The sequence below is a fragment of the Mustelus asterias genome, chromosome 16 (genome assembly GCF_964213995.1).
Source record: "Mustelus asterias chromosome 16, sMusAst1.hap1.1, whole genome shotgun sequence".
NCBI classification, from domain to species: Eukaryota; Metazoa; Chordata; class Chondrichthyes; order Carcharhiniformes; family Triakidae; genus Mustelus; species Mustelus asterias.
This window is the reverse complement of record NC_135816.1, coordinates 80,775,477-80,791,449: the sequence shown is the minus strand read 5'-3', so window position 1 is coordinate 80,791,449 and position 15,973 is coordinate 80,775,477. Positions and strand designations below refer to the sequence as shown.

The window sequence follows — 15,973 nt, the reverse complement described above, 5'->3', positions numbered from 1 at the left end:
GGCCAATCAACTTAACCCGCACATCTTGGATCTTAAAAAACCTCGATTTGCGAGGAGCCAGCACAAATGTGATGAGCCGAAGGGCCTCCCTGAGTGCTGTAGAAACCCCATCCATACAGATAGGGGCCACTGAACACCCTGAACTGCTTCCTGCTGTTCCATTTGTTGCTTGACTTCTTTTCCCACAATCATTGAGGTCAGAGTGCAGAGGTCACAAACAATAAGACCGCTGCCTTAATGTTCTGCTGCTCAGGTGTGCATACGTCCCTAACCGGAACCACGTGCAATGGTGGGAGAAGATGTTGAGTGCACACCTTGACACTGCCGTGCTCTCGCGTGAGATTTCAGAGGGTGTGCGCACGTGTGAATAGCAAGCGGAAGTGTGGACAATCAGGTTGGCACTGCAGCCCATTGAGGGCCAATGTGACCTCCGTCCGCTCCTACAGGTGGTGGATGAGCCAATTGGCCAGGGATTGTTCTCCTTAGAGCAGAGATTTAACGGGACACTTTAATGGAGGTGCCAAAATTGGGAAGGGTCTTGATGGAGCAAATAGGGAGCAACAGCTTGCATGGACAAGAGGATAAGTAACCAGAGGATAGGGCTGGACAGACCGGATGCTGGAATGTTGTTTTCACTGGCTGCGGGATCGAGAACAAGTGGTCACAGTCTCAGGATTGAGGAGCACCATTTAGTACCGTGACGAGATTAAACCTCTTCACTCAGAGGGTAGTGAACCTGTGGAATTGTCTATCACAGAAGGCTGTGGAGGCCAAATCCCTGAGTATATTTATGAAGGGGTAGTTTCCTAGATTCTAAAAGAGTCAAGGGGTATGGGGAGAGTGCTGGTGTTGAGATAGAGAATCAGCCATGATTAGGTTGTATAGCAGAGCAAACCCGAAGGGCCAAATGGCCTACTCCTAATCTTATTTCCTATGTTTCCATGTTTAAGGTGATCAACAAAGGCATCAGAGATGAAATGAGCAAAGATTGGGTTGACTGGGCCCATATTTGCTGGAATTAAGAAGAATGATAGGGGATCTCATTGAAATGTATAACATTCTGACAGGGCTGGACAGTCTGGATACTGAGATGTTGTTTCCTCTGGTTCAGGGATCTAGAACAAGGGGTTACAGACTCAAGATACGGAGTAGGCCATTTAGAACTAAGATAATCTTAGGGCGGCATGGTAGCACAGTGGTTAGCACTGCGGTTAGCACTGCTGCCACACAGCTCCAGGAGTTTGCATGTCCCCCCATGTCTGTGTGGATTTCCTCTGGGTGCTCTGGTTTCCTCCCACACTCCAAAGATGTGCAGGTCATTTCAAAGTTATGAATGGATAGTCAGATGCTCTTTCCTAGGGTAGAAAAGTCAAGTACTAGATGACATATGTTTAAGATGCATGGGGAAAAGTTTAGAGGAGATGTGTGAGACAAGTTTTTTTTACACAAAGGGTGGTGACTGTCTGGAACGCATTGCCCGCGCAGGTGGTTGGAGCAGGTACGATAGTGGCATTTAAGGAGCATCTAGATGAATACATGAATAGGATGGGAATGCAAGGATACGGACTTTGTAAGTACATACGGTTTTAGTTTACGCAGGCATCATGAACGGTGCAGGCTTGGAGGGCTGAAGGGCCTGTTCCTGTGCTGTACTGTTCTTTGTTAGGTGGATTGGCCATAGTAAAAACTGCCTCTTAGTGTCCTCAGTGTATCTTTGATGGGTTAGCCATGGTAAATGTGTCAGGTTATGCGGATAGGGTGGGAGAGAGGACATGTGCAAGATACTATGTCAGAGATTCAGTGCAGACTCAATGGGTTGAATGGCCTCCTTATGCACCATAGAGATTCCATTCAATTCTTCTATTCTGAGAGGAAAAATATCTTCACTGACAGGGTGGTGGACCTGTGGAATTCTTTACCACAGAAGTAGACTTAGTTACTGAATATATTTAAGAAATAATCGATTTCTGGACTCTAACGGTGTCAAGGGTTATGGGGAGAGTGCAGGAGTATGGCATTGAGATAGAGGATCAACCATGATCATATTGAATGGTGGAGCAGGCTTGTAGGGCTGAATGGCCTACTCCTGGCTCCCAGTTTCTACATTTCTTAGTGGCAGTCCAAGCACAATGAGGCAAAAGATCTGTTTCTGTGTCGCATCATCATGTGATGCAATTCATGAAACTTTTCTTTTGTTACTAAGCAACAAGCGCAGCAACATTATTCGATGTGAACGTCCACTTTTGATAAACATTGCCAGACAGAGGATCTCTAAACATCAACTTAAAAATTTTCATGACAAAGCCAGAAAAATGGGAAAATGTGAAATTGTGAATTTTGGAAGAAAGAATAAGGCGGCGGATTATTATTTCAATGAAGAGCAAATGCAGAAAGCTGTAGCACAAAGGAACTTGAGGGTCCTTGTTCATGACAGCCAGCATACAGGTTCAGAAGGTAATAGGGAAGGCAAGTAGAATGCTGGCTTTTATTTCAAGTGGGCTGGAGTATAGAAGTAAAGAGATGTTGCTGCAACTGTACAAGGTATGTGAAGTCACATTCAGAATACTGTGTACAATTTTGGTTCCCTTATTTAAGGAAAGATATATTATCATTGGAGGCAGTACGAGGCTGATCCTGGATATGGAGGGTCTGCCATATGCTGAAAGGTTAAACAGTTTGGGTCTGTACTCCTTGGGAGTTCAGAAGAATGAGGGGTGATATGATTGAAACATAGAAGATTCTTAGGGAGTTGGACAAGGTAAATGTTGGGAAAGTGTAGGACCAAGGGGCATAGCCACAGAACAAGAGATTGCTCGTTCAGGATGGATTTGAGTCAGAACTTTATCTCTCAAAGAGTAGTGAAACGTTGGAATTCTTTACTCCAGGATGCTGTGGAAACTGAGTCCTTGAACATTTTCAAGGCTGAGATTGATAGGTTAGTAATCAGTTGGGGAATTAAGGGTTCAGAGACAAGGCAGGAAAGTGGATTTAGTGTTAGATCAGCCATGATCTTATTAAATGGTGGAGCAGGCTCGAAGGGCTGAATGGCCCACTCCTGTTCCTATTTCTTATGGTGTCATGGCCAACGTTTGATGTTGATTGCTAATAACCCTGTAGAAGGTATTGTGGTGAGCCACTTCCTTAAAGTACCACAATCCATCTGTGGTGGCTGCAAGTGTGATTCAACACTGTGGATTTTAAGAACCTGAACAAAAATAGTGTGTGCTGGAAAACGTCAGCAGGCCAGGCCGCGTCTGCAGGGAGAGAAACAGGACTAACATTTCAAGGAAGGCTATGTGGCACAGTAGGTGGCATCCCTACCACTGGACCAGAAGTTCTGTGAGCCCAAAGTGAGGACTCATTGGTCATGAAGAGTGTTCAATTATCAGCTCAGGAATCCATCCACTGCTCTCACTGCAGAGTGAGATATTTATACTGTATGGTGAGCGAATGAAAGATGAGTCATAGCCACAAAAAGGAGGCTGTGACTCATCTTTCATTCCCTCACCCTACAGTATAAATATCTCCCACTTTCTATGCCTTTTAGCTTTGACAAAGGGTTATCTGGATTCAAAACATCAGTTATTTTTTCTTTCCTTACAGATGCTGCCAGACCTGTTGAGACTTTCCAGCATTTTCTCTTTTGGCTTCAGATTCCAGCATCCGCAGTGATTTGCTTTTATCCTGTGTCCTGCAAAACCATCTCGATGGGAAAGCAATCAACACCTCCTGAGGTCCATCCAGTTTGCACCCCATCAGCTGCAAGCACTTACATCAATTCAACCGACCGTTGAGAGAAGCCGACCAGAATTTCAAAGGCTGCACCTTTTAAAACTGAATTAAGACAGAGGACACACGACTTTTAGGGAGTTGAGTTCATTTCTTCACAACTGCAGCCAGGGACACTTCTCCGGCCTAGCGCAACCAAGATATAGCTGGCAGCAAGGCCTGAAGATCAGATACCGCGAAAGAACCACCAAAGAATGAAATTCAACAAGTACTTACCAACAAAGATTCAAGACACAAGAAACCACTACATCTGCGGACACAATCCTCGACTGAAGGCCTAGGTTGTGCAGCAAAGATTTTTATATCTACCTGACCACACGACCAATGTGCATGTCTCTTAAAGGCAAGATGTGGAGATGCCGGCGTTGGACTGGGGTGAACACAGTAAGAAGTCTCACAACAGTTTTTCTTAAAGGCAGTACTGCCCCTTTGACCATAGGAGTGTTGTGTGTAATCTACAGTCCACAGAAATCCCCAAATAGCCAAGTGTTCAGGAAGGGTGGTTGGGAATTGTGTAATATTTATTATGTAAAAAATATCCGTTGTGTCCTTATAGTTTCTTCCTTCCATCGCATAGTAACTGGCTGTGTGTGCATGTTGACAGATCTGGTTAACTTCATTCCTTCTTAAATAAAATTTGACCTTTTGTGTCACCCAATCATCTCCCTCTTTTCGTTCCGGTGAATCACAAAGCTAGAACATAATTCCGGATTTAGAACCTCCACACACAATATTCTGGTTGGAGGGCGTGTGCAACAGTCGGAAGTGCACCCACCAACAATCAAGCAGGCACTTTATTGAAGGGCTAAATGGGGAGGCAGTGGCATAGTGGTATTGTCACTGGACTACTAATCCAGAGAGCCAGAGCAAGATCTGGGGACCTGGGTTCAAATCCCATCTTGGCAGATGGTGAAATTTGAATCCAATAATAATCTGGAATTGGCCTACATGTGATTCCAGAGCCACAGCAACGTAGTTGACTCTCAAGTGGCCTCTGAAATGGAGGGCAGTTAGGGATGGGCAATAAATGCTGGGCCCAGCCAGCAACGCTCACATCCCGTAAATGAATTCAAAAAACACAATCTTATGTGGCTTGTCTGCTTTTACCAGGTAACTTTTATGATTTAGTTTAGCCTGGATCCAGGGCAGGATGAATTGTCAGGGCTGAAATAAAATTTTAAAATTTGTCTGAGGACTGAGCTGTGTGTCTGATGGTGCTGCCTAGTCTTTGCAGTGTTTCCCCGTTGCGATTTCCTTTTCTTAAAGCCACTCCCAAATCCACAATGGCTGTCCCCGAGGGAGCACATTAGGAACACCAGCCCTCAAGCTCCCTTTTCCCAGTGCCTGCCCCCTTCCCACCATACCCAACATCACTCAGCCTCTCGCAACATGTTTCACACTGGCTGCCCATTATTTTCACTCCATCTGACGAAGGAGCAGTGCTCCAAAAGCTTATGGTATTTGCTACCAAATAAACCTGTTGGACTTTAACCTGGTGTTGTGAGACTTCTTACTGTGTTTGCCCATTATTTGTCCAGCTGGTGTGTGAAATCACCTTTGATTGTGGTCAGAAGTGTGTTTCACTCCTACACTCCCAGCCAACGTTGCATTGTTAGGCGTCAATGCACACGCCTTAAGACTCTAATCCTTACATTTAGAATCCCAACACCTCCTCTCACCCCCAATCTTCCAAACCTCAAGTCCTGAAATTCCTCTCCGCACTACCAATTCAAGACTCAAATGCGCACCCAATTTCCTTCACACCATTGTCCCGTAACCTTTGAACCTCCACATCCTCTCTTAGATAAAGAAAATTAATACTTACTCCTCATGAGCGATGTTTCTATTTGTCACCAGTCCCTTATGTCCCCTCCTTTAGCTCAGTGTTAACTCCACGTTGATTAAATTCCAGTCAGGCAACTTGGATGTTTCCACAATCTTAAACAGGAGCTATTGCAGTGGCAAAGGTACAAAAAGGAACGGACTACGAGCAGAGGTTTGCTGCTGTAAAATTGCAGAACTGGGAGTGTCAGTTACTGTTGCTTGGATACTGGTGACCTATGGAAGTTGGCTCAGAGCTATATTGAACTTTCCAATTTCCTTATTGCAGTGAGAGTCAGCTGTCATGTCTAATGTGACGTCAGGAAACAGTAATAAAAATGATGAGATAAAAATGAGAAAAAGAGATTGCATCAAGCAACAGTTCAGTGTTGCTGGTTCGAAAGGTGGCTTCAGATGGGAGATCATAGAAATCATAGAAACCCTAGAGTGCAGAAGGAGGCCATTCGACCCATTGAGTCTGCACCGACCACAATCCCACCCAGGCCCTACCCCCACATATTTACCCGCTAATCCCTCTAACCTACGCATCTCAGGACTCTAAGGGGCAATTTTTAACCTGGCCAATCAACCTAACCTGCACATCTTTGGACTGTGGGAGGAAACCGGAGCACCCGGAGGAAACCCACGCAGACACGAGGAGAATGTGCAAACTCCACACAGTCAGTGACCCGAGCCGGGAATCGAACACAGGTCCCTGGAGCTGTGAAGCAGCAGTGCTATCCACTGTGCCACCGTGCCGCCCTAATAAAATAAATAAGATTAAAAATAAATAAATAAATGAGATTAAATATAAAGTGCTAGTTCTACTAATACATTGGCCTGAATATTTTACCCACCAGGCAGCAGGTAACTCTGGTGACCCTGAAGTGAATGTGAAACACATTCTCACCAGTGGTTGGCCCCGGAGCGCAGTTTCATGCTCACTTGCCAATTAACTGCCATCCTAGTGAAACATACTCTTTAAAAACTGGGGAGTGTGGGTATCAAGAACAGGATAGGCTGGGGTTATTTTCTCTAGAGCGCAGAAGACTGAGGGGAGACCTGATTGAGGTGTGTAAGATTATGACGGGTATGGACAAGGTGAATAGGAAGTAGCTGTTCCCCTTGGTTAAAGGGTCAATAACAAGGGGACATCATTTTAAGGTGACGGGAAGAAGGTTTGAGAGAGGATTTGAGAAAAGAAATCTCACCCAGAGGGTGGTAAGAACCGGGAATGCACTGCAAGAAACCTTCCAACCTTAAAAAAGTATGTGGGTAAACACTTGAAATGTGATACATTCAAAGCTATAGATCAAGTGCTGGGAAGTGGGATTAGTGGGGGGAGCGGGGGCTGGCGGGGAAGAGGGGTGCAGAGAGCTGTAACCCCTGATAAATATCGATGTTAAGACTGTGCCACGAGTATCCAAGCAGCAGATTTGAACACAGATCTCAGTCCCTCAGACACCTTTTTAATTTTATTTCAGCTCTGACAGCTCATCCCGCCCTGAATCGAGTTTGAAGCTAAAATGTGAAAGACTATCGGCCAAACATGAAAGCCGACGGGCCAAGTAATTCTATTCAAATGGCCACTTAATGGGCTAAGGTGCCTGCTTGATCGAAGGCGGTCATATTTCTGACTCTCATGTGCCCATCACCAGGAAAATTGCATGAGTACATGACATTATGGCGCCTTCCCCAGCAATGTGAAGCTTTGCCCATCAACTATTCTTTAAAAAATAAAAGCAAATTACTGCGGATGCTGGAATCTGAAACCAAAAGAGAAAACGCTGGAAAATCTCAGCAGGTCTGGCAGCATCTGTAAGGAGAGAAAAGAGCTGACGTTTTGAGTCCAGATGATCCTTTGTCACAGCTTTGACGAAGGGTCATCTGGACTCAAAACGTCAGCTCTTTCCTCTCCTTGCCGATGCTACCAAACCTGCTGAGATTTTCCAACTACTCTTCAAAGGTGGAGACAAGTGAACCCTAGATTTCTTATTTTAGGACCATGGAAAAGTTGCATTGCAGAATGAGGCCATTGAACCCATCATGTCTACAACAAGTCTTTACTGTCCACTCTGTCTAGGCCCCTCATAATTTTGTACACCTCAATCAGGTAACCCCTCAGCCTCCTCTGTTCTGAAGAAAACAACCCTAGCCGATCCAATCTCTTCTAATAGCTGCAATTTTCAAGCCCTGGCCACATTCTTGTCAATCTCCTCTGCACTCACTCCAGAGCAATTGTATCTCTCCTGTAATGTGATAACCAGAACTGTACACAAAACTGCAGCTGTAGCCTAACCATGATTTATACAGATCCAGCATTACATCCCTGCTTTTGTATGCAATACAATGTATTCCATGCTGCTTTCTTCCCTACCTTGTCCACCTGTCCTGTCACCTTCAAGGACCTGTGCACATACACTCCAAGTTCTCTCACTTCCTCAACTCCTTTCAACATCCTCCCATTTATTGAGTATTCCCTTGCTTTGCTTTCCAGATTGAATTCCATTTGCCACATTTCTGCCCACTCAACCAAACAATTGATCTCATCTGGAATCAGCAGCTATTCTCTTCACAGTCAACTATACAACCAAATTATGTGTCATCTGCATGTTTTCCAATCATACCTCCTGCATTTAAGTCTAAATTATTAAAACAAACAAGGGCCCCAACACTGAGCCCTGTGGAATGCCATTGGAAACCATTTTCCACTCACAAAAACATATATCAACAATTACCCTTTGTTTCCTGTCACTCAGCCAATTTTGGATCCAACTCGCCACTGTGTCACATGAGATCTCACTTCTCATGTACGATCTTGTCAAATGCCTTACTGAAATCCACATAGACAATACTCACTGCACTACCCTCATCGATCCTCCTTGTTACTTCCTCTCCTGGCTGGAGATATAGATCTATTAAGATAAAATCTGCAGAACAATCTGATTGCAGTGGATTGGCCAAGCTCAGCACTCCAAACCTCAGTACTGCATACCTCGTGTCCAACCACTGAAACTCAGTATTGAAAACTCATCAACTTCAAGACTCAATGCCCCTCAAACCAATACTATCATACTCAGGAACCCAGGGTACCAGCTATAGTTAGAACACACTATAATCATCCACGCTCCACACCATCATATTCATTAACACTTAGTATCAGCAGCATCATATGACTATGGTCAGTACTGCTATAGTCGATAACCACATTTTATCATTCCACAGGTCTCTTAACATAATCCTTATCCACAAACCACAACCAGCACTCAACATGTCCATAATTGGAGACCCCATGATCACTATCCCCATCAACCCTGCCCGTCCCGTCCCCCAATCCCAATCGCATTCGGCCCTCACCCCCCAACCAACCACCCTTGCACAGCCTCCCCCCAAACATCCCACACTCGACCACCCTTGCCATCCCCCCCAAACTCAGCCCTCCCCATCCACCCCCTTACCCCCTCCATCAAACTCAGCGCTCCTGACCCTACACCCCCACGAGGCTAGAGGGTTTACACTTGCTCACATCATGTTCTTATATTTACATATGGCACCCTCATATATTACTCCTCAATACTCCCATGTGTAGACCTCCAATTCACAAACTCTCTCACATTCAGTTCCTCACCACTCAGTACCACTGTACTTACTGCCCCAGTGCACCCCAATTTTATGACCCAAATACAGTGTGCCATTGCCTCAGTAACTCCTACACTATAATCTATGCCCATATAGGCATAACCCCTAATGTAAACCCACTATATCATGGTCAGTTCCACCCATAATTAGATCCCCTGGTTCTATACCCTCCATACAAAGTACAGCCAACACTCTATGCCCTGACAATTAGTACCCTAGTTTCTGAACTTTTGTACTCATTACTCCGCATATTCAGTATCTCCATACCTTAAATTTCCAATTACATCAATCCATTGTTGTTGTATATTCAAGCAATTGCATGATTGTTTTAAGAGCCAGTGACATGATTTTGATGATGACTTCATTGCTGTCTTTCACAGCGGAAGACTAAGTTGAATCGGAGTTACCTGATGATTGCATCTCTGCTACTGTACCATGTGAGAATGATGCAGAATTTGTTCCAAGGAGTGTCTGCTGAAGCTCCAAATCATACTTCTAGGGTTAAGGACAACCAAATTCCAGAACGTCGTATACAACCAAAGATAAATAGACATCCTTCTGATTGACTTTCATGTTGACTGTGTACAATGATTAATGAAGCATAGTGCAGTGTCCAGAGTATTACTGATCCTATGCATAACTTGTTGTCCTGGCCACAAAAGCAAAGAATGAGGGATCTTATGTATTTCAGTGGTTGCATGATTGCTTTAAGAGCCTGTCTCAAGATTTAATGGTTATTGGGGTGTTTCACAGGCTCCAGTCTTAGTTTAATTTTCTACTCTATACAGCAACAGCTCTTACAATAAACATTGTTATTTTGAATCTACGTGTGCAAACCACACTTTCTCTTTTTGTTTAAAACCCACATGCTCTAACATAGTTAGGACATTACAATTGCCGCCCCCCCCCCCTCCCTCCCTCCCCCCACCCCAGCCAACTTCAGTGACCTCATATTTAGTACCCCATTCCCTATATCCCCATGCTCACTTTGTCAGTTCCCCCATTCTATGTACTCCACTTGCATTTGCTCATTTCTGGGTGCTCCCAGAGCACAGGGGGGTGGATGAGGAAGGGGTCCAAGGAGGGGCTGAATGGGGTCTGAGAGAATGGGAGAGCAGGATCAGTGGGGACGATGTCCAAAGGGGCAGGATCTGAGGGATCAGGGGCATGGAGTCCAAAGGAGCAAGGGGCAAGCAGGGCAATCGGAGGAGAGCAGTTTGTGGGAGCAAGGGGCAGGGTGGAAAGGAAAGTATGGGATAGAGAGAGAGAGCAGGGTCCGAGTGAGAGAAGAATATGCTGAGTCAGGAAAGCTGAGGTTGGGTAGTGAGGTGGCATTGAGGGGTGTGAGAGGTCATGTTCCATGAGAGTGTAACTGGTTTGGGAGATTAGGGGCTGGTGTTGGCGACATCTGGTACTCGTGAGTGTGACTGAAAGGTGACGTTCAGGAAGCAGAGATGGGAGAGGAGTGGGGTGGGCTTGGAGGTGAGAGAGGCAGAGTACTGGAAGAATGTGGCAGGGGCGCGGATGTTGGCAGGGGGGCGTACTGAGGGTGTTGGGGGGGGTGGGGAGTAGCAATAATAGGAAGACAGATTATTACTTGAATGGGTGTAAACTGAGAGGTGGATACTCAGCGAGACCTTGGAGTCCTCGTGCATCAGTCGCTGAAAGTAATCACGCAGGTACAGTGGGCAGTCAAAAAGGCAAATGGTATGTTGGCCTTCATAGCGAGAGGATTTGAGTATAGGGATAGGGGTGTTTTGCTGCAATTGTATAGGGCATTGGTGAGGCCACACCTGAAGTATTGTGTTCAGTTTTGGTGTCCTTATCTGAGGAAGGATGTCCTTGCTATAGAGGGAGTGCAGTGAAGGTTTACCAGGCTGATTTCTGGGATGGCAGGTCTGTCATCAGAGGAGAGACTAAATCGGTTAGAATTATATTCACTGGAGTTTAGAATAGTGAGAGGGAATCTCATAGAAACTTATAAAATTCTAACAGGGTTAGACAGGGTAGATTCAGCAAGAATGTTCCCAATGGTGGGTGAGTCCAGAACTAGGGGTCATAGTTTGAAGATAAGGGGTAAACCTTTTAGGACTGAGGCGAGGAGAAATTTCTTCACCCAGAGGATGGTGAATGTGTGGAATTCACTAACATAGAATCTGGTTGAGGCCAAAAGTTGAATGATTTCAAAGAGGAATTAGATATAGCTCTTGAGGCTAAAAGGATCAAGGGATAGGGCGGGGGGGGGGGGGGGGGGGGGGGGGGGGGTTTGGGTTTAGGGTATTGAATTTGCTTATCAACCATGATCAAAATGAATGGCAGAGCAGGCTCCAAGGGCCAAATGGCCTACTCCTGCTTCTACTTTCTATGCATGAGATGTGTTGGTTTAAGTGAAGAGTGCCCTGGCCCTCTGCTCCCAGAACCGTGCCCCTCGCTCGCTTGAACCCCGCGCCTCCTCTCCCTCTGAAATCTGCTATCCCCTGGCCAGCAGCCCGTAGTGAGTGATGGCCACACTGAAGACATTCAGGCCTCACTGGATGGGCAGTGGAATCTGGATGTTTCGCTCTCCGACACCAGCCAGACTGTTGTTGGTCACTGGAGTTGGGAAATCCAGCCCTCCCCATTCTAGCCCCTGGAGTTAACAGTGAAAAGAGCAGTTGGGTGGGAGGGTCGGTGGGGAGGGGGGTGGGGGGGGGAGACACAAAGCCAGTTCCAATGAAGGGTCAATGCTGGCAATGAGCTTTGAACATTCAGTGAACCAGAGAGTAAGAACCGAAGAAGAGGGGGGCAGGGGGCGGGGGCGGGGGGAGGTGTGGAGTCTGCAAACTGGAGATTCAGGAGGCCAGTGAGTGAATGAACCAAGGTGTGGGATGACAGGATGATTGGGCAGTCTCCAGGAGGCGTGAAGTATCAACAAGGAGAGAGAACACAGATCGGTTACACAGTCGGCACACTTTGATGGGTCTATTAACATTTACTACAACAAGAATGGCACCTGCCACTCCTACAGACAATGCAGTGAAATGTAGATTACAGAGCACTGTGCCACCTCCCGCAAACGGCCCTGGAACAACTCTCTGCTGGACAGCACTGCTTCCAGATCCAAGGCTCAGATCCAGGGAGACTCTGAAGCACCTCCGTCTCTTTCTCTCCCCCAAACCCCCGCTCCGCCACACCCCCAGGGTCCAGCAGCTTAGGACAATCGTTAAACCCTCCGTGACCAAGCTGTCTGGTCAGCAGTCCCCATATTGCTCAGTTGGCTTGGTGTCAGTTACTGTTTGATCATCGCTCCAACATGGAGCTTTGGGACGTTGCACTAGGTTAAAAATCACTAAATAAATGTAAGTGGGTGTTGTGGGGTCAGCTCAGCCGTCGAGCCAGGCGCCAGCTCGGGCTCACAGGCTGATCAGTCAATCAGCAACTGACTGCTGAGGAAGCTCAGGGAGTATCTCCCAGCGTCAATCCGGTCTACACAGCCGGGAAGTCTGCGTCAGGCTCCTGTTTCAGTTCCAGCTCTTTTCCATCCTGGGGGGGCACTGTGGGGCAGTCAGGGGGCGCTGCAGCCACACTCGTCAGGGTCTCCAAGTGGCTCTTGCTTTTGTGAGCATTCACATTGTCTTTCTTCTCAAATTTCTTTCCACAAATATCACAGGAGAACTGGTAGCCAGACTCTGCGTCGTGCTTCTTCATGTGCCAGTTCAGCGAAGCCTTCTGTCGGCAGGTGAATCCACAGATCTCACACCTGGACAGAGAGAGAGACACACAGAGTGTGTTGTGTGAGTGACAGCCAATAATACAGTGGGTGACAAAGAGTGGTTGAGCACAGCCGATTGGGAGGAAGGAAGAGTGAGGGGGAGGGGGGGGTGAGGGATGGGAGAGTGCGCCGAGGCAAGGGTGGGGGGGTGGGGTGGGGCGGAGAGGGCGCCAAGGTCGGGGAGGGGGGGGGGGGGGGGGAGGGAGCGGTGCGCAGGAGAGGGTCTCGAGGTGGGCAGGGTGCTGTGGCGCTGGATAGCGCGCCGAGGTGGGGAGGGGTGCGGGAGAGTGTGCCAAGGCTCGGGGGCGAGCGAACGCGGGGGGTGGGGTCAGGATGAGGGGGAGTTGAGAGCTGGTTGTTGGAGGAATTAAGAACTGGTGTGGGGAGGGGATTAAGAGCTGGCGTGCGGGGGGGAGGGTCAGAGGGAGTTAGAGCTGGTTTTGGGGGCAGTTATCCTGTGGCGTACTTACTGTAGTGGTTTCTCTCCGGTGTGGATCCTCCGGTGTATGATTAAGTTACTTGTTGTCCGGAAAGCTCGGGCACAAAACTCGCAAATATAATCCCGTTTGTCTGTAGGTAAAAATAAAATCACTGGAGTCAGTTACGGCAGACGGTGTCTAGACAGACCCAACGAGAGTCAGTTGGGAGTATTTGAGAGCAATAGTCTGGGGAATGGGAGGTAGATGGGTAACAGAGTGGGAGGGCGAGACTGGGAGGACAGTGAGGAAGGTTATCTCCAATTGCAGTGGGATCCTGATCAATTGGGCCAGTGGGCTGACGAATGGCAGATGGAGTTTTGACAAATGCAAGGTCATGCATTTTGGTAGATTGAACCAGGGCAGGACTTACTCAGTTAATGGTAGGGCGTTGGGGAGAGTTACAGAACAAAGAGATCTGGGGGTACATGTTCATAGCTCCTTGAAAGTGGAGTGACAGGTAGACAGAGTGGTGAAGAAGGCATTCGGCATGCTTGGTTTCATCGGTCAGAACATTAAATACAGGAGTTGGAATGTCTTGTTGAAGTTGTACAAGACATTGGTAAAGCCACACGTGGAATACTGAGTGCAATTCTGGTCACCCTATTAACGAAAGGATATCATGAAACGAGAAGGAGTGAAGAAAAGACTTACCAGGATGCTACTGGTACTTGTTGGATTGAGTTATAAGGAGAGGCTGAATTGACTGGGACTTTTTTCTCTGGAGGGTAGGAGGCTGAGTGGTGACCTTATAGAGGTCTATAAAATAATGAGGGGCATAGACAAGGGAGAGAGTCAAAGAACAGTACAGCACAGGAAACAGGCCCTTCGGCCCTCCAAGCCTGCGCCGCTCCTTGGTCCAACTAGACCAATCGTTTGTATCCCTCCATTCCCAGGCTGCTCATGTGACTATCCAGGTAAGTCTGAAATGATGTCAGCGTGTCTGCCTCCACCACCCTACTTGGCAGCGCGTTCCAGGCCCCCACCACCCTCTGTGTAAAAAACATCCCTCTAATATCGGAGTTATACTTCGCCCCTCTCACCTTGAGCCCGTGACCCCTCGTGATCGTCACTTCTGATCTGGGAAAAAGCTTCCCACCGTTCACCCTATCTATCCCCTTCATAATCTTGTACACCTCTATTAGATCTCCCCTCATTCTCCGTCTTTCCATGGAGAACAACCCCAGTTTACCCAATCTCTCCTCATAGCTAAGACCCTCCATACCAGGCAACATCCTGGTAAACCTTCTCTGCACTCTCTCTAACACCTCCACGTCCTTCTGGTAGTGCGGCGACCAGAACTGGACGCAGTACTCCAAATGTGGCCTAACCAGCGTTCTATACAGCTGCATCATCAGACTCCAGCTTTTATACTCCGTCCTATATAGACAAGTATACCATATGCCTTCTTCACCACCTTCTCCACCTGTGTTGCCACCTTCAAGGATTCGTGGACTTGCACACCTAGGTCCCTCTGTGTTTCTATACTCCTGATGACTGCCATTTATTGTATAACTCCTCCCTACATTATTTCTTCCAAAATGTATCACTTTGCATTTATCCAGATTAAATTCATCTGCCACCTCTCTGCCCAATTTTCCAGCCTATCTATATCCTGCTGTATTGCCCGACAATGCTCATCGCTATCCGCAAGTCCAGCCATCTTCGTGTCATCCGAAAACTTGCTGATAACACCAGTTGCACCTTCTTCTAAATCATTTATGTATATCACAAATAGCAGAGGTCCCAGTACAGAGCCGTGCGGAACACCACCGGTCACAGACCTCCAGCCGGAAAAAGACCCTTCGACCGCTACCCTCTGTCTCCTATGGCCAAGCCAATTCTCCACCCATCGAGCCACTTCTCCTTGTATCCCATGAGCCTTAATCTTCTTAACCAACCTGCCATGTGGGACTTTGTCAAATGCCTTACTGAAATCCATATAGACGACATCCACAGCCCTTTCTTCGTCAACCGTTTTTGTCACTTCCTCAAAAAAGTCAATATCTTTTCCCAAAGGTAGAGGAGTCTAAAGCTAGAGGGCATAGGTTTAGGTGAGAGACACAAAAATGTCCAGAGGAGCAATTTTTTCACACAGAGGGTGGTGAGTGTCTGGAACAAGCTGCCAGAGGTAGAAGTAGAGGCAAGTTCAATTGTATCTTTTAAAAAGCATTTAGATAGTTACATGGGTACGATGGGTATAGAGGGATATGGGCCAAATGAGGGGTGTTTTCACTCCCACTGTGTGGGTGTTTACTCGGGTGTTTTCACTCCCACTGTGTGGGTGTTTACTCGGGTGATTTCTCTCCCAGTGTGTGGGTGTGTTTACTCGGGTGTTTTCACTCCCACTGTGTGGGTGTTTACTCGGGTGATTTCTCTCCCAGTGTGTGGGTGTTTACTCGGGTGATTTCTCTCCCAGTGTGTGGGTGTTTACTCGGGTGTTTTCTCTCCCACTGTGTGGGTGTGTTTACTCGGGTGTTTTCTCTCCCAGTGTGTG

At 47.0% G+C, this 15,973-nt stretch overlaps 1 protein-coding gene across 2 annotated transcripts in view; it reads right to left on the bottom strand.

The window, feature by feature from the left end:
- Positions 1–11,434: 11,434 nt before the first annotated feature.
- LOC144505269 (zinc finger protein 692-like) overlaps positions 11,435–15,973 on the bottom strand; it is a 52,130-nt gene continuing 47,591 nt past the window's right edge. The window contains exons 11-12 of one of the 2 annotated variants that reach the window (XM_078231324.1): positions 13,471–13,570; positions 11,435–12,988 (exon numbers count right to left, since the gene is read on the bottom strand). In XM_078231324.1, the coding sequence (XP_078087450.1) occupies positions 12,715–12,988; positions 13,471–13,570 (374 nt within the window). In that variant the 3' untranslated portion in view covers positions 11,435–12,714. The remainder of the gene's footprint in view (positions 12,989–13,470; positions 13,571–15,973) is intronic. The other variant, XM_078231323.1, reaches the window with a different exon arrangement.